Source organism: Tetrapisispora phaffii, chromosome 13 (genome assembly GCF_000236905.1).
Source record: "Tetrapisispora phaffii CBS 4417 chromosome 13, complete genome".
Classification (NCBI taxonomy): Eukaryota; Fungi; Ascomycota; class Saccharomycetes; order Saccharomycetales; family Saccharomycetaceae; genus Tetrapisispora; species Tetrapisispora phaffii.
The window spans coordinates 368,235-394,435 of NC_016532.1; the positions used below are offsets into that span (position 1 = coordinate 368,235).

At 34.0% G+C, this 26,201-nt stretch overlaps 12 protein-coding genes across 12 annotated transcripts; 8 read left to right on the top strand and 4 right to left on the bottom strand.

Moving 5' to 3' along the window:
- Positions 1–257: 257 nt before the first annotated feature.
- NNF2 (Nnf2p) lies at positions 258–2,912 on the top strand (the record flags this gene model as incomplete). Its single annotated transcript, XM_003688139.1, has 1 exon — positions 258–2,912. The coding sequence occupies one exon, from the start codon at positions 258–260 to the stop codon at positions 2,910–2,912; it is 2,655 nt and encodes an 884-aa protein (XP_003688187.1).
- A 349-nt stretch (positions 2,913–3,261) lies between these two features.
- On the top strand, positions 3,262–4,257 carry BUD17 (putative pyridoxal kinase BUD17; the record flags this gene model as incomplete). Its single annotated transcript, XM_003688140.1, has 1 exon — positions 3,262–4,257. One exon carries the CDS (start codon positions 3,262–3,264, stop codon positions 4,255–4,257), a length of 996 nt encoding a protein of 331 aa, XP_003688188.1.
- A 420-nt stretch (positions 4,258–4,677) lies between these two features.
- On the top strand, positions 4,678–6,291 carry ATG15 (triglyceride lipase ATG15; the record flags this gene model as incomplete). Its single annotated transcript, XM_003688141.1, has 1 exon — positions 4,678–6,291. The coding sequence occupies one exon, from the start codon at positions 4,678–4,680 to the stop codon at positions 6,289–6,291; it is 1,614 nt and encodes a 537-aa protein (XP_003688189.1).
- Positions 6,292–7,288: 997 nt separating this feature from the next.
- Positions 7,289–8,230, top strand: CPR4 (peptidylprolyl isomerase family protein CPR4; the record flags this gene model as incomplete). The annotated part of the gene is made up of 1 exon (XM_003688142.1): positions 7,289–8,230. One exon carries the CDS (start codon positions 7,289–7,291, stop codon positions 8,228–8,230), a length of 942 nt encoding a protein of 313 aa, XP_003688190.1.
- Positions 8,231–8,801: 571 nt separating this feature from the next.
- On the top strand, positions 8,802–10,511 carry ALG12 (dolichyl-P-Man:Man(7)GlcNAc(2)-PP-dolichol alpha-1,6-mannosyltransferase; the record flags this gene model as incomplete). The annotated part of the gene is made up of 1 exon (XM_003688143.1): positions 8,802–10,511. The coding sequence occupies one exon, from the start codon at positions 8,802–8,804 to the stop codon at positions 10,509–10,511; it is 1,710 nt and encodes a 569-aa protein (XP_003688191.1).
- Positions 10,512–10,688: 177 nt separating this feature from the next.
- On the bottom strand, positions 10,689–12,236 carry RSA4 (Rsa4p; the record flags this gene model as incomplete). The annotated part of the gene is made up of 1 exon (XM_003688144.1): positions 10,689–12,236. One exon carries the CDS (start codon positions 12,234–12,236, stop codon positions 10,689–10,691), a length of 1,548 nt encoding a protein of 515 aa, XP_003688192.1.
- Positions 12,237–12,718: 482 nt separating this feature from the next.
- SSK2 (mitogen-activated protein kinase kinase kinase SSK2) lies at positions 12,719–17,584 on the bottom strand (the record flags this gene model as incomplete). Its single annotated transcript, XM_003688145.1, has 1 exon — positions 12,719–17,584. The coding sequence occupies one exon, from the start codon at positions 17,582–17,584 to the stop codon at positions 12,719–12,721; it is 4,866 nt and encodes a 1,621-aa protein (XP_003688193.1).
- Positions 17,585–18,250: 666 nt separating this feature from the next.
- On the top strand, positions 18,251–19,444 carry PPG1 (putative serine/threonine-protein kinase PPG1; the record flags this gene model as incomplete). Its single annotated transcript, XM_003688146.1, has 1 exon — positions 18,251–19,444. One exon carries the CDS (start codon positions 18,251–18,253, stop codon positions 19,442–19,444), a length of 1,194 nt encoding a protein of 397 aa, XP_003688194.1.
- Positions 19,445–19,989: 545 nt separating this feature from the next.
- ABZ1 (4-amino-4-deoxychorismate synthase) lies at positions 19,990–22,299 on the top strand (the record flags this gene model as incomplete). Its single annotated transcript, XM_003688147.1, has 1 exon — positions 19,990–22,299. One exon carries the CDS (start codon positions 19,990–19,992, stop codon positions 22,297–22,299), a length of 2,310 nt encoding a protein of 769 aa, XP_003688195.1.
- A 166-nt stretch (positions 22,300–22,465) lies between these two features.
- On the bottom strand, positions 22,466–24,211 carry TPHA0M01870 (uncharacterized protein; the record flags this gene model as incomplete). The annotated part of the gene is made up of 1 exon (XM_003688148.1): positions 22,466–24,211. The coding sequence occupies one exon, from the start codon at positions 24,209–24,211 to the stop codon at positions 22,466–22,468; it is 1,746 nt and encodes a 581-aa protein (XP_003688196.1).
- Positions 24,212–24,581: 370 nt separating this feature from the next.
- Positions 24,582–24,827, top strand: TPHA0M01880 (uncharacterized protein; the record flags this gene model as incomplete). Its single annotated transcript, XM_003688149.1, has 1 exon — positions 24,582–24,827. The coding sequence occupies one exon, from the start codon at positions 24,582–24,584 to the stop codon at positions 24,825–24,827; it is 246 nt and encodes an 81-aa protein (XP_003688197.1).
- A 204-nt stretch (positions 24,828–25,031) lies between these two features.
- On the bottom strand, positions 25,032–25,988 carry FUB1 (Fub1p; the record flags this gene model as incomplete). Its single annotated transcript, XM_003688150.1, has 1 exon — positions 25,032–25,988. One exon carries the CDS (start codon positions 25,986–25,988, stop codon positions 25,032–25,034), a length of 957 nt encoding a protein of 318 aa, XP_003688198.1.
- Positions 25,989–26,201: the final 213 nt, after the last annotated feature.

The following is a 26,201-nucleotide window of genomic DNA, read 5'->3' on the forward strand; positions in this document are numbered from 1 at the left end:
GTGTCTCCAGTTTATTATCATTTCTAATTTAGAAATTTATTCGCATTTGGAGCGACTAAAATGTTTTGGTTAGGCATGTTGAATTTATTGATACTATATTTTTTATTAAAACAACTAGATTCACTGTTTATATTTGAACATTGACTTTTTAGTTATTGCATAAAGTAAAAGTATTTATAAAAGGATTAAAAGGCTTCTGTTAATATATTTACCTAAGATCATTTTCAGAGGGTCAAAGAAATAAAAATAATGTCAAAATGCAAGATCATCAGAATCACCATGTTCATGGTTTGAACATAATGAGTTTGATGACTTCTAATAAATTGATTGATACATTTGCAATATTCATTATATTGTTGAATTTAAATAATTTTTATTTGTTGGTCCTATCATTTTTATTTATTATTTCAAAAAGATATACACATTTTAAATCTGATGTATTCATTACAATATTATTATACAAAATACCATCTTATAATGATCTCCATCTAGAGAATTTTAAGAAAGGTATCCTTAACGACAACAAGACAATATCAAAAAATCTCAAAGATAATAAACATATAATAGAGTTTTTGGTAAATATTGGGATAGCTTCGTTTTTAAGAACTTACTTCAAATATGATATAATAAAATATATTCAAAAGTTTGCATTATCTATCATAGCATCATCTATGGTAAATCAGCAGTCCAATAGACTATTATTTGCTGTTTTAAGTTGTTTAATGATAATTACGATATCATGGACTAAAGAATACGCCCAACATGGTCTTTTCTTACAGACCTTTTTAAGACAAAGGAATGAATTATACAAATTATTAGGAGAGAACATCATTTACTTTGAAAATATTAAGCAAAGAACCAACCTATTGATGAATTCATATAACAATTATGAGATTACAAATCCTTTTATGTTTAATACAGAAGTGAACAATTATATAGATATTCTGTTCTATTTACTTTCATTTCATTTAATTGTAGTGCAATTGTTACATGATGTAAATGCAAAATTAAAAGGGAGCGAAAACCAAAAGTTTATGCAAGCTACCGATAATTATACACAACAAGGTTCCAAATATAATACGAATAACACAGATGATTCAATCAGAGGCGGTGAGTTGATAACTGTATTTTCTGACGCGATAAGCAACTATAACTTCTGTGAACAAGTTTCTGCAAGTTATAACTCCCAGACAGTTGCAATGACTGATCCTATTGTGGCTAATGGTTTTAATTCTAAACAAAAAGGTAATCGTGATTCTTCAAATTTGAAAGATAATACAAATATCATTAAAAATAAGTTTTATCAACTAAATATAGACTCTAGTAGATTAGGCTCTGATGAGTCAACTTTAAATGAGGTGAACAACGGAAATTTTAATGACTTTAATGCAAAAGATAACAATTCTAGAAAAAATAATTATAGTAATGAAAAATTTAATATCCAAATAACAGAAACAACTAATATAGAGAACTTCATAAGATATCTTTTTCAATGGAAACGAAACTATTCTTTATCTCCCCTTTGGTCAATGTTTTTTATTGTTAGAGCAACAATATTTGAAAAAAAATATTTAAAAGGCATGACTACTACCAAAGACAATATTAATAACATTAATAACACCAAACATTCTGAATCATCTCAATCTAATCAGAATTCCGATTCAAACAATTTAAATGCTGAAGTAGTGAAGAAAAGTTTGTTTAATACAACTGAGGCAGACAATAGTATGGCATTGATCTCTAGATCAGCATCAGATGAGTACAAAAGATTGAATATTATTTCAACAAATGAAAATATATTTAATAGAGGCAACAATGATTATAAACTCTGTATCATTAATATAAGCTGCAATTCCATAACGTTCCATATCGAGAATTTACACGAAGGTCAACTGATTGTATTGGTTAATGGTGTAATTTGGTCTGAGGTATCTTGTGCTCTGCTTCTTAACCGTGAAGGTGAGGAGTACGTCGAAGTGAACGGTTTAGTACCATTAAGTTCCTATGATATTCAATTTATTAACCGATTAGAGGATTCATTTGATTATCTAATATCTGATGTTGTTGTAAGGACAAGTTCAGCTTTAGGTTCTAGAAATGGTACTGACGATAGCGATCAATCAAGTATTAGCGAAAGTTTAACTTATGGAAGAAAAAGTAACTCAACAAATATGCCAGCTTCAATGAATAATATGTACACAATTGATTTCAGTTTTCCCTCATTTTATCATAGAAAATTTTTGTCACCTTTATTGACTCTAAAGCACTCTGTCCTGACAACAAACACTAATTTAGCTGAAGAAAGAGTAAAATTAAGAAAATCTAAGAAGGAAATAAGCAAAAAGTTGAACGCAATTAAGCAAGAGATCGACAATTGTAAGTCAAAAATCGACCAAAATATCTTTCATGATGAGAAGAGCACAACAAAAATGGACAATCTAAAGATTTCTTTGAAGAAGAGTGAAGAAATGAATAGTAAATTAGAACAGCAACTAAAAGAAATATCTGAGTTTGAGTTAAAGACAGAAGAGAGATATCTTAAAGAAAAAGATCTTCATTTGAAGAGAGTATTAGAATATAGCAAGCTAGAAGAAAACTTAAGAACAAGTTACGAAGATAATGACAAAAAGCTATCCAATTTAAAATCAGATGAACTTAATTTGATATCAAAGCTAGAAAAATTAAAGAGCAAATATGACAAATTAGAAAAAGAAGCTAACCAAGATTCCACAGAGACAGACGAGTTAAAGTCCAGATTTATAAACAAAAGGTTACAAGATCGTTCCAAAAGGGAAGAAGCTAGAATAAAGAACTCAACTGAATTCCAATTTGCAATTAAAGCGTTAGAACAAGATATCTCAAGGATTGAATCTGAAAACCAAAATTTCCAAAGAATCATACCAAATTATTAAGAATTCTGTAATATAGTCAGATTCATATGATTTGACTTTTTTATGTATGCGTATACATACCACACTGAATGCATTTTTTTAATCAATAACTTATAGTTCATCCATCATTTCACTTGTTAATATGCCGTTATTTACTTTAGATTAATATTTAGTTTCCAATTGAATTATTTTAAGATCGAAATTGCAGTTTGTTATTTAGTTAACTCAACGCAATTTAAAAAACTTCAACTTTGATTTCGATCTTGTAACTATTCGTTATTCCCTAAAGCATTGTTTTATATTTAGTGTTAAGGTAGTACTATAACATGGAGGGTTAGTATAGAATCCACTTTTCAATTCATTTTATAGTATGACGGGCAATAATAATAATCAAGAGATATCTGAAAGAACTAAAAGAGTGTTATCAATTCAGTCCCATGTAGTACATGGATATGTTGGTAACAAAGCTGCCACTTTCCCATTACAATACCAAGGGTGGGAAGTAGATGCTCTGAACACCGTGCAATTTTCAAACCATCCTGGATATCAGTTTTTTACAGGTTACTCAAGTAGTCCAAATGAATTAGTCGATATTATATCAAAAGGTTTAATCGATGAATCAGAGCTCAGTTATGATGCCATATTGACTGGCTATATATCTGATGTGGAAGGATTACGAAAGATCGGTGATTTGATTAGTCAGCTTTGCAAAGATTCTAAAAAGATAAAATGGTTATTGGACCCTGTACTTGGTGACAATGGCAAACTATACGTTTCTGAAGAAAATATCAAGATTTATCAAGAAATATTGCGAACTGCCAGTATTTACGTAGTTACACCAAATCAATTTGAAATGGAAGTACTCACAAATGTTAAAATAACAGATCTACCAAGTCTTAGAGTGGCATTTGAAGTATTCAGAGAACACTATCCTACTATTCAAAACGTAGTAGTAACAAGCGTGGAGCTCCCTGAGCATCCTGACGTTCTTACCAGTGCATGCTCTACATTCAATAATGCAGATAAGAACAAATTGTATATAGACATCTTCGAAGTACCTATAATCCCTGCAAAGTTCAGCGGGAGTGGTGATTTATTCTCTGCCATTTTATTAAACAATTTATTTTCTTACAAGCCAGTTCCCAAAAATGAAGGTGAGCTTCTCAAAAGTGCTTTGCATAGAACACTCATACAAGAGGATGCAATACTAAAGAGAACATATGAACTGACGTTAAAGGAATTCAATCATACACAGACCATCGACAACCTTTCAATTGTCAAGGATTTGAAATTAATCCAATCAAAAGACCTACTAGTCGACGAGTCACTGTACTCAAATGTTTCTTTCAAATGCTCATCTATATAGTCAAAATGTAGAATATTATATTTATCAATGCATGTATAAATCAGAACAATACCTATTCTTGTAGCCATCAAATAAGTTAGATTCATAATGAGTCTTCTAGTCATCTTAGTATAACATTGCGGTAACCGCGCTCTCTTAATTGAATATACAAATTAATATTTAAGGAAGGCGTTTCAGTATTAGGTGAATCACAATCCAAATGGAGGATAAATTATGTAAATAGAAGGTATGTATGACGCTTATATGGACTATTTATTAGTAGAGTATCATTCAAAACTTCACTTATACGGAAAGGGAATAGTTACTGTCCCACTATAAAGACTGTCAAACCTTTTTTAAGAATAGGTATTTATTTAATCATACGCAAAAGAAATCGTCACTAATCAATCATTTAGTTTGATATACAATTACAATCACGGTATGGGAATATTACTGAAAGAAAAACAGCAACTTCAAAGTACTGATATACTTCTTTCGCAACTTAAAGGTGCTATTTTTGTTTTGACTTTCATTTTGAGCATATTTGCATACTTTAAGTTATCTAGACAAGCTGACTTGGGGATACCTGAAGAAAGTAGACAACTCAGTGGTTCATTTAAACTTACAAGAATATACAGACATGGTATTGGAATGTACCATGATAAACACCAAATATTGGAGATAGATGATACAAATATGGAAAGTTTGAGAGCAAACTACCAGAGCGAGTTATACATAATGAACACAAATGAGCATGATGAAGGTATGGATCAACTTTGGACTAGTAATCCAATGTATACAACTGATAATCCATTCAACTACGAGTTTAAATTAGGAGCCAAGAATAAGAATTTACTAAGACTAGTAAATCGGGATCCAGAATTTATCGAAGCATACCTAGACTCCTATGGAAGTTCCAATGTCTTTGAAAATAAAGTTTTGGAGTGGAAAGAGGGAGGAGAAGACGTACTTGTCCCTGATGTGACAGATATGAATACTGTTATTTCATTAGCTCTAATGTCGTCTAATGCATATGTAAAGTTGCCACAGACTGGCGATTGGAGAAACGTCACGGAACCATGGAAAGAAAGTAGATCTGATGGTTATGGATGGGATAGTGATGGATTAAGAGGTCATATTTTCTACAATGAGGTAAACGATATAGTTGTTTTATCAGTCAAAGGAACCAGTGCTCAGGGTATACCAGGTGCAGGAGATGACGAGACTACAACTAACGATAAACTTAATGACAACTTACTATTCTCTTGCTGTTGCGCAAGAGTTAGTTACCTGTGGACCACCGTCTGTGACTGTTATACAAAGTCGTATACTTGCGATGAATCGTGTCTTGAACAGTCCATGAAGAGAAAGGACGGCTATTACCAAGCTGTAATGGAAATATATAAGGATATCTTAGAAGCATATCCAACTGCATCGGTTTGGTTAACTGGTCATTCTCTAGGAGGTGCATTGTCTGCTTTATTGGCAAGAACCTATGGGCTACCGGCCATCACCTTTGAAGCTCCAGGTGAAGCTCTTGCTGCCAAGAGACTCCACTTACCATACCCACCAGGTTTGCCAGAGTATGAGGAACACATATGGCATATCGGCCACACAGCCGACCCGATATTCATGGGTACCTGTAATGGGGCATCTTCCAGTTGCTCAATAGCGGGGTACGCGATGGAAACTCAATGCCATTCAGGCTACGAGTGTGTGTATGACGTTGTCAAAGACAAAGGCTGGCACGTAAACATACTAAATCATCGAATTCACACCTTGATAGACAAAATTTTAAACGAATATGACGAAGTAGCCCAATGTGTTAGACCTGAAGAGTGTATTGACTGTTACAACTGGAACTTTATACCGAACCAAGACGAAACAAGCTCTGCCATAACAACTACTAGCAATAAGAAGACCAAGACAAATACCAGAAGTAAGACTGCCACGAAGACGACATCTACAACCAACACTAAAACCACGACGGCCGTCAGATGCATAGGCAGGAACTGGGTAGGTATCTGCACAGATTACGGTCCCGCTCCAACTTAACTTATTTTCACATGCATTTTCTGCTATTCAAGAACGTAAAGATTACAAATAGAACGTAATATTAAGATATAAGCACACACTTCACAAGCGTCGGACTGTCGACTATCGATTATATCGATCTTCGAGCAGTACGCGATGGAACTGTTTATGGTAATGCCCGTGTTTAAATCAATTGTACACGTATACCAAATCCCAAGCATTTGCAGCCAAGAGCTTCGAACGGCAGAGGAACTCGTGAGCAGGTAAAAAAAACCCTGAAGAAACTGCTGCCCATTTAAGTCAAAGTCACGTTAAATCTAATGCAACGCACCACCCAATCCATCCTAACTACCAAGGGTAAAGTAATCGTAGCTGATACAAAATACCCGCACTAAGTCTACGTGCTTGTCTCTTTCCCAAATACCAATCTCATTTCGAAAACTCATGCCATAATTACATTACAACCAAAATGCACTGCGTTGTCCTTTTCACTTATCAAATCTGACGATATTTTTTTTTCGAAAAGTTTCATTACATGTGTTCTCAGGATCGTTGCGATGACCATCTCATCCAACACGCACTGAAATATAGTAGTTTATTTGTTACAGAACTAATATAATACAGGGAAATACAGTGGACACAGAGGATAGTAGAAACTTTTCATTGCAGTAGTTATCGAAATTGACAACCCTGCTGTTATTTGCTTACAATTTTGAGTTTCATTGTCTTTATGATTTCTGTTACTTTCGGACGCAGTGGATAACAACGTATTAGTTGTCCAATATTCAATTTCTTCAACCGCAACTTTATATTCAAAGATAAATCTTATGAAACATTGAACGTAAACGCATACATATACATTTAAATAAATATATCTATACACATATATATAATATTTTGGTTCTATACGCTCCTATTTGCAATCCTATTTCAAGATTAATTGTTTTAATATAAGACTCAAGTCATCCAACAGTATCAGAAAAAGTATATACCTCCACATACATTCATATAAGTCGAAATGTGGTTTAACAAGCTATCTTTCGTGTCTACTTTCCTGTTCTTTGTCACTTTGGTATTGGCCTTGGACAAAGAGAAGATCTATGAACCCAATCCACCAACCACTCACAGAGTCTTTATGACTATCAAGTACTTCGATGTTAAGGCTGACAAGTTCAAGGAACAAGAAATCACCATTGATTTATATGGTACAGTCGTCAAGAAGACTGTCTTCAACTTTGCATCTTTAGCTGAAGGTGTCAAAGCCAGAATTCAGGGTCAAGATCCAAACGATATCAAGGTTTTAGGTTACAAGGGTACCAAGTTCACCAAGGTTGTTCCAAACGGTATGATATTGGGTGGTGATGTTATCCCAGAAATTGGTCCATTCTCTGTCCACGGTCCATCTTTCCCAGATGAAAACTTCTTCTTGAAGCACGACAGACCAGGTAGATTGGCCATGGCTAACAACGGTCCAGATTCCAATAACTCACAATTCTTCATCTCCACTAAGTTGGAACCAGCTACCGAATTGGACAACAGAAGTGTTGTCTTTGGTCAAGTTGTTTCCGGTTTAGAAGGTTTATTAGACTCTGTTCAAAATGTCGAAACTGGTCCAAACAACAAACCAGTCAGAGATGTTGAAATCACATACTCTGTTGTCAACGAATTGAAATTAGCTGATCCAGAAGGTTTACACACTGCCTACATTCAAAAGGTCGAAAAGTTCAGAAGAGGTGATGAATCCCAAGGTATCTCTATCAAACAAATGTTAACCGAAGGTTCCAAGAAAAAGAAGTCTGTCAAGGGTAAAGCTAAGGGTAAAAAGTCCGCCACTGGTTTCCAACCAATCCAAGCTTTATACATCATCTTAGGTTTAGCTGGTTTAGCCATCATTATTCAATTCATCAGAAAATCTTTAAAGAAGAAGTCAAAGAACACTGCTGCGTTAAGAACTGATTAAATATATATACATATGTTTCCAGAAGCACTCCGTTCTAAAATCCCTTCTTATTCAGATGTCATTATCTGTTTTACTACCTCTATTAAATATAAGTAATTGAATTATTTAATAATCGGTAACTGTATATTTTAAAGTAATATATCTATTAAAATCAACCTATCGTTTATACTTCTTGTAACTGTAAGAAAAGAAAATGCAATGCAATATACATGGTCCACCAACATAGTTCCACTAGACTTAAATTCTCTGATCAGTTAACCATCCAACCATTCACACTTACAGAATGCTAATGGTTGGTTACTAATGTTTATTATATCTTCTTCACTTTAAATGAATTCGGATCTTATTTCTTAAAGACTTCAATTTAAAAGCCGAGTCATTGCCTCAACGAATTTTTACGAAAAGTGAATAACTATTTAAAGCAGTTACATATCAATAACATACATGATTGTGGTTGTTCACGAGTCCCTGGTTGAACTGACTGATTTGTTGATATTTACCTGAGATTTAGAACTGATTGTTACACTTACCTGACCGAGTTTAGATTAAGTCATTGTAAATTATATTACAAATGCGTTGGTCTGTTGCAGATTCTGCTGTTATTGCGGTTGTTTCATTTTATCTAATCCAAGCACCTTTCACAAAAGTTGAAGAAAGCTTCTCAATACAAGCTATATATGATATATTGAAGTATGGTGTTGTTGATATATCTCAATATAATCATTTCAGTTTTCCTGGCGCAGTTCCAAGATCATTCGTTGGGCCATTGATCATTGCCTGTTTAAGTAAACCATTGGTTCTAGTATCCGAATATATTAGTAGAACCTCTAAACCAATTACCGATTTTGACACACAGTTATTAGTTCGTTGTGTTATTGGATTAACTAATGCTATTTCTCTAATTTATTTAAAGAATTCTGCCATTAGATGTTTAGAATTAGATAAGGAGAGATTACAAGAAGAAGACAGGAAGAGAAAAGAGGAATCCAGAAGTTTGAAATCTAGAGTCCCAGAGGTGAATTTATACACTGTGGGTAATTGGTTCCTTGCTTTCACTATATCTAGTTTCCATCTGATGTTTTATTCATCAAGACCATTACCAAACTTCATCATGGCCTTTCCTCTAACAAATATTGTCTTTAGTTGGATCTTATTAGGTGAATACAGATATGCTATTGCTTTATGTGCTATTGTAGCAACTGTCTTTAGGATTGAAGTAGCTGCGTTGGGCATAGGTCTGACTTTGTTTTCGTTGACATTTAAGAAGATCACTGTTTTTAATGCTTTGAAGTTTGGTATTATAGGTACTTTAACCGGTATCACTATCTCCTTAGTTATTGATTCTTACTTCTGGCATGGATATTGTGTTCCTGAAATAGACGCTTTTATTTTTAATGTTGTCGAAGGCCAAGCTTCAAAGTGGGGTGTAGAATCTCCACTGGCATACTTTACGCATTATTTGCGTTTAATTTACATTCCTCCAACTATTCTACTGTTGTGTATTTTAGGTTACAGTGTTGCTCCTTCTCCTTTAAGAATCACATTTCTAACATCCTTATTCCACATTTTAGCTCTTTCTTTACAACCACATAAGGAATGGAGATTTATTGTATATTCATTACCAATGATTACTCTCGCAGGTAGTGTCGCCGCTGCATACTTATGGGAAAATATTAATATGAATACTACATTTAAGATGGGGTTAATTTCTTTACTACCATTATCACCAATCATCTCTGGTACCGCTTCTTTAATTTTCCTGTTTATTTCTAAACTGAATTATCCAGGTGGTAATGCCTTAGTTCAATTTAATGAAATGATTGTTAACAATAACATTACTAATGTGACAGTGCATATGTGTGTACCTGCTAAAATGACTGGTATCACATTGTTTGGTGAATTGAATCCTGATGTCTATGGAGTAGTATATGACGCAAGTGAGGACACTCAAATATTAAGAGAGAAATGGTCTTCATTTGATTATTTAATCTCTGCAGAACCAGAAGCATCATATTTGCCTTTTGAAAAAAAACCAGAAAACAATTGGGAATTAATCAACACAGCATCCATGTTTGGTGGTATTAATACCGAATTTTTAGTAGACTTTTTTGTAAGTGGAAATCAAACTGCCTATTCAATATGTAAAGATATGTTATTTAATGGTTCCGTCACAGATAACTTAAACAATTTCTTGGATAGTGCTGTGAGACATGACAATGTACTATTTATCTATAAAAGAATTGGCTATGACATAGAAGAAGAAGATAAAGGAACAAATTAAATAATTTAATCTGTTCAATCTTAAGTTAAATACATTTAACTATTAAATGAGTGGCATTATATGTGCATCTAAGTAAATTTTTTATATTATTGTTAAAGCCTACTAATATTTAAATGAATAAGTTTATAAATTTTTGCAATAAATAATTAAATTATTTGTAAAATAGCTTAAATATATTTAATGAGTCCATAATCTAACCATTTTATCTTTACCACCACTGCATACCCTCTTACCATCGACACTCCAATCAACAGTATAGACTTCATCTAGATGTCCTGGAAGATCTACTGATAATTTTTTGGTTCTGATATCCCAAACTTTTAATGAAGTGTCCTTCGAACATGAAGCCAACAATCTACAGTCTGAAGACCAGGCTACTTGATAGACACTGGCAACATGTCCTCTAAATGTAGTAATAAATTTACCATCTCTACTGTCCCATAACTTAATAGAGTTATCAAAAGATGCTGATACAATATATCTACCATCTGGACTAAATGCAACATGATTAACTAATTTTTGATGACCGGTCATCCTGGAAATAGGTTTAGTACTCTTAGAAGGATTCCATAGGAACATAGTGAAATCGTCACTTGCTGTGACCATTAATTCTTCATCAGAACCATTTCTTTTTGCAACCTTTTCATAATTTTTTAAAGCCTTGGCTCTAGCTTCTTCAGGTGTAGCCGGCATAATACCTGTATGGTCAAATGGACCAACTCTTAATGCATAATCAGTGGATAATGAAAGATGGTTAACCCAATGGGCATGTGATTTCAATATATTAATACATTTACCACCTAAATTCATGTCCCAAACTCTAACAGTTTTATCGTGAGACCCACTATACAATAGATTTTTACCACCCCATTTGACACAAGAGACGGAGTTTACATGACCACTTAATGTATATAGACAAACTCTTCTTCCCGTATCCCAAACTTTAATTGTACCATCTTTAGAAGAAGTGGCAAGTTTTGGGCGTTCACCAGCCTTAACCAAGTGCAACGGTTCCCAAGATAAAGAGGTAATCCATTTTTGGTGACCACGCATGGCTTCACCAAAAGGTTTACCATTTTTACCTTCCCATAATCTGATAGTGTTATCCATTGAACCAGTTGCAATCAATTCACCGTCTGGAGACCATGCAACACATAGAACCCAATTAGTGTGTCCTGATAAAGTGACCATTGGTGTCTGCGTGTCACAATCCCAAATACGTGCAGTATTGTCACCAGCACCTGTCACCATTCTAGAGCTGGTGTGTGGAGCAAAAGAGGAACATAGAATAGTTGATCCATGACCAGCAATAGCAGCGGAACTACGTGTGATTGGTCTGACTTTGAAGATAGCTCTTGGTGTGTATATCAAAGTGATAATATCTTCAGTGGTATTGTGACCGGGTTTCAGAAGGGTTGAATATAGATTATCAACAATATCTATAATTTGTTCAGGATCAATTTTATTTTTACCCTTAACATTGCAACTGAAGACATAAGGAACTGGATCATCGGATGTGCCGTTTAATTGATTCAATAGTTCTTCTAACTGCTTTTCAGTGATTGCACCTGGAACTCTTATAGAACCACCCAAAGTTTCATTTGTGTCTGAAGCTTGGAACTTCACTAAGACATTTGGTAGAGAAGTAGGGATGATATCGACCTCTCTTTCTTGTTGAGCAGCCTTTCTTTGTTTTTTAGAAGGTGGTGGGATTACAGTTGCCATTTTTTGCGAATATCCTAGTTTGTGTCCTATAACTGGAACATATTACAAACTGAAATAGCAATCAATAGAACAAGACATACAAAGTAACTTGCGAACCAGATATGTATATTAAATAATCGACAAGTCACCATGACTTTTGAGATTTATGCAATGGTTAATGTATCTCATCTCATCTCATCTCATCTCATCAAAATTTTTCAGCTTTGTTTACCCGGACCAAACTTGCTTGAAGCATACTTCCAAGAGATGAACCATTTCATTGCATGCCAGTGCCCTTAATGGTGGTATTCTATTCAATGAATGATGGTCAATAAGATGCTGCTGGATGGGGAATGGATCATTATAAAGAACAACTTGATTTTGTTGTGTATACTATATTATTAACACAGAGTACTATGGGTACGTAGAAGATTGTAAAAAATGTAAAAATATATATATTTCGAAATGCAAATTTGTTACTGTGTAGTAAACCGATGGAACTTTTATTCCGCAACCTTTGAGACATTGACATCTTCATTGCTTACGTCTGCAGATTGTTCGGAATCTGCACTTCCGAAAGCCAACTCTCTTATCTCGACTATCCAAGGATGTGTCAGTAGTTCAACTGCGGTGGCTCTTTTGTCAGGCTTTTGGACAATGGCTCTCTTTAGGAAGGTAAAACCTGCTTTGGAAAGTTCGTTCTTGTTTGGAAATGGTGGAATGTGACCGGCTGCGACATGATACATGATGGCCCACTCGTTGTCCAGGTGCGCCCAAGGTCTCTTACCGGTAATCATCTCTAGAATGACACAACCAAGGGACCAGACATCATCTGCACCGAATTGACCTTTCACCGCCGAGCCTGTGATTGTCTCCGGTGCCATATACATTGGCGTACCAACTATATTGTGAACACCCTTGGAACTAGTTGCATCTTCGATAGTTCCCTCATTATCGGAGATGGAGTCATTCTGTCCCTCAACTTTAGTATTGTTCTCAGCAATTTTCCTGGCGGCACCAAAATCAACAAACTTAATAATACCATTAAAATCTAGTAAAATATTCTCAGGTTTGATATCACGGTGAACAATACCCGATTGATGTAAATAAACTAAACCTTCCAGCAATTCTAAGGAATACATTTGTGTGACCATCTCATCCTCAATACGTCCGTGCTCCAATAGACCAGCTAGGGAGCCACCTTCACAGAATTCCATGAATAGATTGACTTTATCTCTATGCACTTCAATACCATAATACTGAACGATATTTGGATGGTTTAACATTTCAAGAACAGACATTTCATCTTTAATTAGTGGGAATACCTTTTTCATTGCCTTGGCATCTTGTATTTTTATTTCCTTAACTGCTAAGATTTCACCATTACCTAAATTCACCGCCGAGAAAACAGTACCAAAAGTACCAGAACCAACGAATTGTCTCTTTTGCCACTTAATTGATACATTGGACATCGAGGATGCAAGTGACAATAAATATTTATTACCGCTATCTGTATCATCAAGAACTTTACCAATTTGACGTGGGTTATGAGTCATCGTATTTTCTAATTCTTCTATTGCCTTAACACGTAATTGCGAATTGACCATCAGAATTTCATCATCATTAACATCTTCTTCAATATCAATTTGTGGCCTAAATTGTTGATTTGCTCGTTCAGCTTCTAATGCTCGTGCTCCCATTACATCAAAATGGGAGATTAACAGAGTCATACAAGTGGATATACGTTGCTTTAAGGTGGTAAATTGTTTTTCATCAAGGCCTAAAATGTTCCACCCACAAGTTAAACGCATGGCAAATTCCATTGCAGGGACACACCAACGGAAAGTTTTTATATCAGTTGGATCGCATCTTTCTACCAAAAACGTCAACCAAGTAGTACTTGCTTTCATGAGTAACATAATAATAACAGATTTTTTAGAGTATGTAGCAACATTGACTCTCAAAAAACTTCTACCAAAATCTCTCGTAAATAGGAAAATACTGTTTAACAATTCATTATCTGGGCAAAACTTATAGAAGGTGTTTAAGATCTTTGGAAAATTACTAATTGCCGTATAAGTTATCCTGAAATATGCCTTATTAATTCTTTGTAAACCATCTTCAACTGATGAATATGAGGATTTACGTTCTACAAAAGTGACACAATTACCTGCTACTTGTAGTAATTTCTCTGATGAATACTCCAAGGAATGGCTTGAACCTTGGCTTACCAAAGTAAAGTGATCAGGTGACGCCTTTATGTTTAAGTTATCAAATTTAGTTTTTATATTTTCAGATAAGGTATAGATTTCACCTTCCCATAAAACTGGTTCTTTTGGTGCCAATACCAAAACATAACCTAATGATTGTAGTTTAGCTTCAATTTCGAGTAACTCAGTTTTTGGATCGTGTTCTTCAAACGTATCGGATGGAACTCTTTGCAGCTTTTTCACTGTGTCTTCATAGAAGTTGAAATGCTCTGGCCCAAAGTCGGGTGTTCTAGTTAAATAAGTATCTGAAGAGGACTTGGTCGAATTATACATTGCTAAGCTATTTTTTATCTCAATCTTTGGGATTAGGTCACAGCATATATCAGGTTTATTCAATATAGTCAATATTTCATTTTCATTGGAGTCCAACAACTCTGGACTACCTATTAAATAATAACCTTTTTGTTCTAACTTGCTTCCAGTATAAATTAAAAAATGTCCTGTTTCATGTAACTGCTTTAATAATAAATCATGATCGTTAATTTTAAAATTCATAGAATTTTGAAATGCTTTTACTAACACATTTGTAAATCTATTTAATTTTCTTTTTCTTGTACCAATATTTTCAAATAATTGCAGGAGCCATTTTTCTGCGTCAGCACCATCTGTGATAGTTTCTGGAATATTTGTATCTTGTAACATATACATATGTAATCTATGCAATATCCTCAGAGATAATTTATTAAATTCTTTGGCAATTAATTTACCAGCTTTGTCAATATAATGCCCAACGTTTCTTAATTTTTCCCAAAAATCAAATAATTCATCTGCTTCTTTCAATGATTTTAAGGATACTTTACCAGAATCTAATAATTTTAAATTTATTAAGGAAAATAAATATGAAATCGCCTTCACTACAGTCTCATCAAATTGGGAATCCATATTTACTTCAAATTGCCAATCCGCGCAATATTCATTTACAGTATATTTCATTTGAACTGCCAATCTAATGTATGAGCTAAAGTCATCGATCATTTCATCGATCATCATCATTGTAGGATTTTCAAGTTTCTTAGCATATTCTAATCTTATTAATATAATTTCCTTAATTAGGATCACTGGGAACATTAAGAGAAGCTCTAATTCATCGTTCAAATAAACTAAATTCAAATCATCTACAACAGGCGAATAATATTGAATAGATGACTTTGCCTTTAAGATCCAAGGTGCTAGTGGGTGAAATATCTTTCTTTGGAAAATCTGTTCTACGTTCTTCTCTTTCATTATCTGTTCGGCAAAGGACCTTGCATTTTCATAAACACCTTCAATACTAATAGAAGGTTTGTTAACCTTGGTTATATCCAATTCACTATTACCAACCCATTCTTTTAATAAATTAATATGAGTTTCAAAATTTGCCTTGAAATTTAACCAACTAACAATAGTATCAATCCTGTTTACAAATTCTGGTGTCTTTGTAATTGGTTTATGCTCGTACATTTGCTGTAAGTTACACCAATACTTTACAACCTTGAAGTATTTATTTATCAGTGGTGTCAAAATCATTTCACAGTCTTCCGCGTTGGAGTTTTCGGGCAATTTAAATGTCACAATTTCATTGAAAAATGCATCTGTCGAATCCCTGAGAGCAGTGAGAGACTTCGTCTGATCTTCAACTGATTTCCCGTTCATCCACGCTTTCAGTTCTAACCAGATAGAAATATTTAATTGTTTACCAATGCCGGCAGGTCTGGCATGGGTAGCTAATTTTGATTTTTCACTTTTAACAATATCACCTTTCAAGACGTTAGAAAGCATAGTTTGCCATTCAAATCTTTCAATGACTAAAGGATGCTCAGATAGTCTCGACAATAAATTTTGATTATCATATGACAACTTTGCAAAGCTAGAAACCAAAATATCTTTGTCAAACTCCGATTTAATTCCAATATTTTTAAAAACTTCTTTAACAATCTCATTTTCGGGATCTGCAAGTTTTAGCCACTCTAATCTATGCAATAAATATCTTGAACTCATACTGATTGAATTAGAATCTATATTTTCAGTAAAAAAATTTGAACCGAAATCGACATCATCATCCTCATTGCTGATTGAATTACCAATCATGTCATCTATCTCTAAGTCTAAATCAACATCATCATCTTTTAAAGTAGAGGCAACAATCCCACGAGTATAATAATCATGAGGTACATATTTCCTGATTTTTTCTAAATAGAGCTTCTCATTCCATGAAGATTGCCTTTTAGTTTCATTGTTCATAACAGTTGGAGAATTACTTGCTAAATTACCATTCTTTGCAACAAGTTCATGGGATGCTATCTTTTCGATATTTGGGTTGGTAATAATTCCAGTTAATTTAGTATTACTATTGTTATTATCAAGTATTTTTCCATTCATACTAATCTGAGAAGAACTTGATCTGTTAGATGTTGAATTTACTTGTTGTAAAGTATTAAGATGTTTGTTACTCACCGCACTAGTTCCGTTATATTGATAAATCCCATGTGGGTTTTGTTTTAAATTCATTGAGCTATGTGATTTTAGTTTATGGATATCTGCTGTTGAACCCACAGAGCCTTTAGAGTAACCGTTCGATTTTATTCTAGAGATATTATTCATCTGACCTTTAACATTAGTTGCTGATCCAATAGTGTTTGATCTTAGAACCTTAGAAGGTGAATTTGTACCATCCATATATAACTTCATTCCATTACCTTGGTGAAGGGATCCAGTTGAGACAGAAGAAGAAGGTCTTCTATGTTTATAATTATAAACAGGTATGCTATTATTTTTATCACCATCATCATCACCTTTATTATTAACAAATTCAAGGTAATTTGATGGACGTGATTCAGATGCAATAGATGGACTCTTCAAATCATGTATTGGTCTTGGAACCTTTATTGGAGATTGCTCTATTGAATGTGTTGGAGTTAGTCCATCCTTCAAAATCTTCTGGGAAATTGAGTTATCGACAACAGGAGAAAAATAACCACTGTTGCTACTATTATTCCTAATTGGTGTATTAATGCCACTATCATGATGGGTATACAGACCATGACTAGGACTAGCAGGTACAGGTGAGATTTCTTTCTCTGACCTTGAGTACTGTGGTAACTGCGGAGATAACTGTTCCATAATCTCTATATATAAGCGGAGTATGCTTTATTTATTATCTAACGACCTTAGTTGAGTGACTAATTTTAACCTGAGTTGGAAATTATCGTGTTGTTTGTATATCTCTTGTTGGAATCTCTCAACAGTTTATATATGCATATGTCGACTAGATAATCGTTATTCTATCAGTATTGAAAGTAAAAAATAACCTAAAACTCTCTGCCCAACATATATAGACCAACTTCAGCAGGGTCCTTCTCTCTTATCAACAATCAACTCTATTCAAGGTCAATCATTTTATCCTTGCTTCATAGAATTATTAAATTATTGGTTTCAAATTACTTCGCTTAAGGAAATAAAATCTACATAACAATGCTAATTGATATTCAAGAATACAATGGACTGATATAATAAAGAGATAGGTTAAGTTTCTTGGAATAAAGAAGGTTATTGAGTTCAACTGGTTATCACTGACTAGATTAGAGGCTGACTTATTTGATTCATCTGATTTTGGTGTAGTAGGTTATCCGGTATAGGCAAGTTTCTTATTAAGTCGTTGATATATTATTAAATAATAGCTCAAATCATTTATTTGTGAATAAAGCATACGGAAGTTTATATCGTTCAGTTATACTGTTTATAGATTTGAAAAGCATTTGGTATTAATTACATTTTTTTGATGAGAATATGATGGAACCAGATCAATGTCTGCAGTATCTCTACAAGGGACAGTTGCTGCCAGAGGCCACGATTAAGGCGTTATGTTTTAAATTAAAGGAAATGTTGGTTAAGGAGTCGAATGTTGTGTACATACAGTCTCCAGTGACGGTAGTTGGTGATATACATGGCCAGTTCCATGATTTATTGGAGATTTTTGAGATAGGTGGCCGTGTTCCCGACACTAATTATTTGTTTCTAGGTGATTATGTCGATAGAGGGCTATATAGCATCGAAACGATATTGCTGCTGATTGTACTGAAATTACGTTATCCTAACAGGGTACACTTGATAAGAGGTAACCACGAATCGCGTCAAATTACTCAGAGTTATGGATTTTACACAGAATGTTTAAATAAATACGGAAGTTCATCTAAAGTATGGCAATATATCACTGATTTGTTCGATTACTTGATATTATGTTGCGTGATCGATGATAGACTATTTTGTGTGCATGGTGGGTTATCGCCCAATGTTCAGACTATCGATCAAATAAAGATCATCGATCGATTCAGGGAGATTCCACATGACGGCGCTATTGCTGATCTTGTATGGTCGGATCCCGAAGAGCATAACTTGATGGCAAATCCATCAAATAGAGAAGAACTATATCAAGAGACAAGTCAACACTTCCAAATATCCCCAAGAGGTGCAGGTTACACTTTTGGAAGGAGTGTTGTAGAAAAATTCTTGGAAATAAATGGTATGGATAGAATCTATCGAGCACATCAGCTATGCAATGACGGGTATCAAATATACTTCGATGGTCTAGTGACTACCGTGTGGTCAGCACCAAACTATTGTTATAGATGCGGGAACAAGGCATCAATTCTGGAACTATACAGTGCTGATGAGTACTATTTCAATGTTTTTGTTGAAGCCCCAGAAAATAGATTATTAAATGATCAAGTAATGAATTCAGTAGCGAATAGAAATACGATCTCTGAATACTTCAGTGATTACCAATTATCAATAACGAACGGAAAGGACAACACAAATGATACTTCATACGATTATAAAGAGTTCTATAAGAATGGAGGAAATGATGTTGATGAACTAGAGACTGATTTAATGAAAATGTCTTTATCAACTAATAGTGATATATTTTCTGATTCATTTCAAGCACAATCAGCAAGAAACAGGAAAGTAGAATACTTCCTGTAACTTCAACAGTACTCGCCCAATCTTAATATAAACACACACACACATACACACATATATATATTGCATTAATAAATATTTAGGAATGGACGTTTGAAAGTCTCCCAAATTCTCCCCTTTGAAGGAACCAGATTCACCGAACTTGAGACACCATTGCAAACTCAAATCATAGCCAGTCCTCGTGAACAGACTACAGAGCAGACTCTGAACACGCCGGATGTGGTTGTATACCATTCCATGACCTCACATTTTATAGATCCATTTTGCCATCTCATCACCTTCCCTTTATAGTCGTTCGCCGAATCTTTTTGCAGTATCAGAAAAACCTTTGAAGCATATGGACTTACTTAAATATATAAAGAGGACTATAGCTAAGAATGGTATAAATATATATTCACATATTTATTCTATGTTGATCATTTGGAGAGGACAGCACGTTACTCCAGGAGTTTGCAGGATCTTTTTGAGGTATAGACTTCACATTTACTGCAGTAGCAAAAATTTAACGATAGGAACGTCCAAATTGCACCAGTGTTCGTTTCAAATCAATGAACCAATTCCATGTGTTATTTATTGACTCATATGATTCATTCACCTATAATGTTGTTAGATTGATTGAACAACAGATTGCAAAAGGTTATAGCTCTATCCATGTGACGATTATTCACAACAATAGCTTCAACGATATTAATGAACTGGATAACTATTTGAAATACTTTGATTGCATTGTGATAGGTCCTGGACCTGGGAATCCGATGAATGGCTTAGATGATGTTGGGATCATTAATTCGCTGTTTGATGAAAAGTACAAAGAAATTCCAATGTTGGGCATATGTCTAGGGTTTCAAGCCATGTGTTTATCACAAGATGCTCAGGTAAAAGAATTGGATGCTATAAAACACGGTCAAATATATAATATCAAGCTTACTGGTCCACAAAATTCTAACTCAATATTTGCAGGCTATCCCTCTAATTTTAATTCCACAAGATATCATTCCTTGCATGTCAGCGGCTGGAATGATGCAATTGAACCGTTAGCGTTCACTAGTGATGAGAATGGTGAAGTATTAATGGCTGCTAAGATTAAAAATAAAAATTGGTTTGGAGTCCAGTATCACCCAGAATCATGCTGTTCTGAATTAGGAAACGTTTTAATTGATAATTTTTTAAGACTAGCAAACGAAATGAACATTGAGTCTGGAAGAATTACCCTAAAAAAAAGTCTGAGGCAAGACTCTGAATTAGAATTTAATAATGTCATCAAATATCTCGACAAGTGCACCAGCATAGCACCATTGTACCATATTGATGAAAAGGATATCGCAAGCGATAATCCAATTTATTTAGAAGAATTTTCAATATCACAGGACCCTAATTATTCCCTGAAGTTATGTGATGCCATAAATGAGTCCAAATTCCTTATGGCATCCTCTTCCATTAGCCAGAACAGAGGTGAGTGGTCAATAATCGCATTGCCTAATTCTGATTCCACTGTATTCACACATTACGACCAGCTTCATAAAACTACAATCCACAAGTGGCAAGATCCACGATTGAATACGGCAACAATGAAAGAGTCATTATTGTCATTAGATGCAATTAATCATCCAGAGACAAATGGCTTAGAAATAGTTAATGAAGATAAATCTCATTTCTGGATAACATTGAGTCATTTCATGAAAGATAAGTTCGTTAAAAATAATCAAGATATACCATTTATTGGGGGACTCATTGGAATTTTGGGTTATGAAATGGGGAATTATGTCTCCAATGACTTAAATCCAAGTGATATTTTAATCCCAGACGCAAAATTAGTATTCATCGAAAATTCCATTGTAATAAATCACTGTAGTGGGAGATTGTACGTAATTTCTCTGAGTCACAATTTCCCCAAACATATTTTAAAGGTCATAAAAAACCTTGATATAGCAAAAGAACTGGAATGGCCAAAAACACTTCCTAAGGGTACAACATTTGATATTCAAATGCCAAGTAAAGATGATTATTCAGATGCATTTAACAAGTGTCAGGAATACATACATAGAGGTGATTCATATGAAATTTGCTTAACCACACAAACAAAAATAATACCTTCTATTTATTTAGAGCCATGGAAAATATTCCAAACGTTAATTCAACAAAATCCTGCCCCTTTTTCTAGTTATTTCGAATTTAATGATCTTGTCGATAGCTCTGAAAACAATTCAAGTCTATGCCTAATCAGTACTTCACCAGAAAGATTTTTAAAATGGAATAATGAGTTTTGCGAATTACGTCCAATAAAGGGAACTGTAAAGAAAGGAAAAAAAATGACAACAGAGAAAGCAACTGAGATATTGAAGACTCCAAAAGAATTTGGTGAGAATTTGATGATTTTAGATTTAATTCGAAATGATTTATACGAGTTACTATCTCAAGTAAAAGTGGATGAGTTCATGTCTGTAGAAGAGTATAAAACTGTCTATCAATTGGTCAGTGTCATCAAAGGGTTTTTTGGCAAAGAAAGAAATGGCAATAGTTACTATGGTTTAGATGTATTTCGACATTCCTTACCTGCAGGATCTATGACAGGTGCTCCAAAAAAGATTACGGTTGAAATTCTACAGAATGAAATTGAAAAGACATTAAATAAGCATGTGAATGGAGGTGTCAGAGGAGTTTATAGTGGTGTCACAGGGTACTGGTCAATTAATAACAACAGTGATTGGTCTGTTAATATCAGATGCATGTATTCTTATAACAGAGGACAAACATGGAAAATTGGGGCTGGAGGAGCAATCACAGTATTAAGTACTTTAGAAGGTGAACGTGAAGAAATGTTTACAAAATTAGAAAGTGCATTACAGGTATTCATGTAAATATATAGTTCAAGACCTGTAATATAAAATATGATTTGATCAAAATGTCTTACGAGTTACTCGGATAAACCGATTCTGGCGATGAATTTACATGGTGATGTATTGACTACGTGTAATATTATGTAAAATATGCTAATTGAGGTCCTTATTATAATTTTAAACTTATTCATGTTCTCTCAGTCAATGAATAATTGCTAGATGCTCTCTCGAATAAATGTCTTCCATCTTGAAGAGAGTATGCATAGTCTTCCTCTATTCTTCTAAGGCTGTCATCCTCTAATGGGTCGCCTTCTTGATTCACATTTGGATCCTCTACAGGTTCATACATCATCATTCCAAAAAATTGATAGTAGTATTCTTCACCCAGAACCTTCATTAATACTTTTTCTTTTAGATTAAAATGATGATTTAGAGGAATAATAATTAAAAATAATATTGGTGCATACCTATTCAGAACATTTACTACTGGAATCAATGATATATCTTTATACAACGTGGACTCAAAACTGCTAACATGTCTTTCATCATCATTTTTCGTTGGAATCAAAGTCATCAGATTAAAACAAATTGGAAATAACAATCTGCTCGAGTATAATGAATAGTATAAGGTATTTGACGGGTTACTATTTCCATTAGGTATTAAATGAAAGTTACTGAATTTGAACTTACTCATTGCGTACAATGAGACCAGCATTGTATATGATAGAAATAGGAATTGTAATCCAAAATTATACCAATGGGTCTTAGTGAATATCCAGCCATGGGCCCATTTTGTTGGTAAAATTTCCATAAAAAAGACAACTAATGATGCAATTGTACATATAACACCGATCACTACTAGAACAATTCTTTTGATATTTGAATAATATGGTGATTCCACATGAGCTAATTTGTGTATAATACTATTTGAATGTGTTTGGCTGTATAAATAATTGTAATAGTGAGTAATAAATTTGTTATAAGTAGAATTCAATTTATCAACCGTTATGATCGCAACGGTTGATAAATCACTTGGATTCCTAAATGGTCTATTTTCGTTATTCAATCTTAATCCTGTAAGCAAAGAGTTTACTTCCAATTTACATGAGCGTAAAAGTTCATTGACTGTGATGTCACCATTCTGAAGTTCTTCTGTATTTAAGATTGAATTTGCATTTTCCATCATTGAAAATTCACAGCCATTTAAATCATCATTTGTTTTACTCAATTCCACAAATAACTTGTTGTTTGAAGACTCTGTTGGTAAATTACCTTGTTGTAGTAAATCTTTTGGTAGTAATATCAATCCAGTACTTAGTAGTATCAAAGCATAGCTCAACGAATATATATGTGCTAGGGAGATTAAAAGAGGTTTAAAATCAAAAAGGTTGTGTCCAGTACTGGCAACTAAATAAACACCACCAGCCATAATGACTGCTAACGATATCGAATAAAATTTCAAATTCTGAAGTATAGCTTTTATTAGTCTGCCTCTAAAATCACCCAATGGTACTGCATATTTAAATGATACGTATGAGATTAAAACAGGAATTATCAACCAACAAATGATAAATTCTGACCAATAAATGGATAGCCACACGGCTCGTAATCTCTTTTCTGAATAGTCCACTTCTAACAAATTCAAACTCAAGTGTTCAACAAAGGAAACAATCTTTTCCTCATTAACCAACGTACCATTGATGGAAGGCATAGTTCCATTGTGGTTACCTTCTCCATCATTTAAATGTGCCGCAAAGAACAAGTCCAAAGGTAACAGGTAGGTCGTTGACAACAGAATGATCATATTGAAAGAAATAATGCATAGAGTTAAAGGAAAAGTGTTTTTATGCAACTTGAACGAAAAGTATCTATTAATTACGATCAATGAGTACGCAAAAGCAAACAGAGATCCAATCAGTAATGTAAGCGACATTATGAAGCTACAATGGTAAGTTATCGGCACAGAGAATACTCAATCAATGATAAATTGTGGCTTAAAATAACCCTGTGCTTATTCAGTTTTAGTAAAGTTCCTATAAAATCAACCAATCTGTTTTTTAATAACCACTATGTTTATATATCTGTTAAAAGTGTAAAATGTTTCCAGCTTAAGTTTATCTTTCGACATCGCACTACTATAAAAATATCAAAAACCTTTTAAGGTTGCCATTTTATATAAACGATATAAACAGTATTGATACAGGAGTGACTAGTTAACTGAGGCGAATCTAACGTAGTAAATCTAATAGCGTTTAGAAGGTGCAAATATTCTTTAAATTATAGACTTCATTTAATCAAACAGAATGGAGACGAGTCGTAACAAGTTGCAACAACTTCCTCATGTTGTTGGTACCCTTACCTTTGATGAAAATAATAATGTGGTGACAGTTACTGGAATAGCTAGTGATAGAATACTAGATATTGATTCTATTTCGAAAGTTGAACTAGATTCAGAAGGATTTGGCCTAGTCCAAATAAATAACTTGATTTGTAACATATACAGACAAGATAACAACACCGTGGTTATATATCAGGATAAGAACAATTAATTGTAAAGAGAACATGCATGCAAATGAAACGTATTGGTATTGTCGGAATTTATGCTTCCGTTGCCTTAATTAAATATAAGGTAGCTAACCATACCGTAATATAAATATATAATCAAATTTAGATACACAAATAAACTACATATTCATATAATGAAACGTAATATTTTTATTGGAAAGTTTTGGGTCACTTTAATTACTGTTACTTTACATAAATCCACCTCCAAAACCAGAAGCTCCAAAACCAGGACCTCCGAAACCGGGACCCCCAAAACCAGGGCCACCTGAATTATCATTATTAAAACCATCAGTTGCATCAGAATGATTGCCTAATGGATCATCATACTTCGAGCCGGAGATATAACCTGGTCCCCTGTTTCTTGAATCACCTGGTCTGATCTTAGGATCGAAGGCCATACCACCTTGTCCCCGTAAATAAGTTGGATCTTCAAGTATGCCCCCAACAGGGTTATTAAAATCAGGGAACTTCTGTCCACCGGGATACAGGTCTTTGTCACCATATCCTTGAGCATTAGGTGGATGTATATTTAGTCCTGGAAATCTATTGTCGTTGAACGGAGTCCTTGTATTATCTTTAATCTCATACTCATCTTCAAAACCGGGCATATCATCAGGACGTTTTGGATTCCAATCCCCTTTCCTCGAGGTTGGGTTATCAGCTATATCAAGGTCAGTTGAAGGGTATAACGAAGACTGATTACCTGCCTCTTTCAATTCACGACTCTCACCAGAAGCATTACGCTTTTCGTCCTGGACATCAACATACCCTAATTTTAATGGTAATTTCAACTTAGCATCTATTATAGTATACTGGGATTCATAGTCACCGTTTTCCAAATGGTTCAAAGGAAACTGTAGCTCACTCGAGATACTTAGATCGTCATGGTAATTGAAAATACTTTGCGCTAATGATTCGCTATTAGTCACAACTGATACCATACATTCCTTATCGACTTCTATCTCTACAACAACTATTTTTAATTGTTTAACTTCTATCTGCTTATTCAATACCAATTTGACGGTCACTAACTTTGTTTCCTTACTAAACTCATCGACTCTATACTCGCCAATTCTATTCTTCAAATAACTTAGTATAATCTCAACGGACAACCCCAGTTTATTCAAAATTAACTTATCACTCATTATGCTTTTGTTTGTGGTATCACCTCTTTTGATAAACTTTCACAACTTCTGTATCTAATAAAATATAGTTACTGATTACTTATTAATGATTTAACTATAAATAAAGGGAATATCACAATTTTTAATATGTGACCGTCTCGTCCTTCAAGAAGTTCAAAGTTGTGAACCTCAACTCAACTCAAGAATCAACAAGAGAACAGTTGTCTTTAAGAT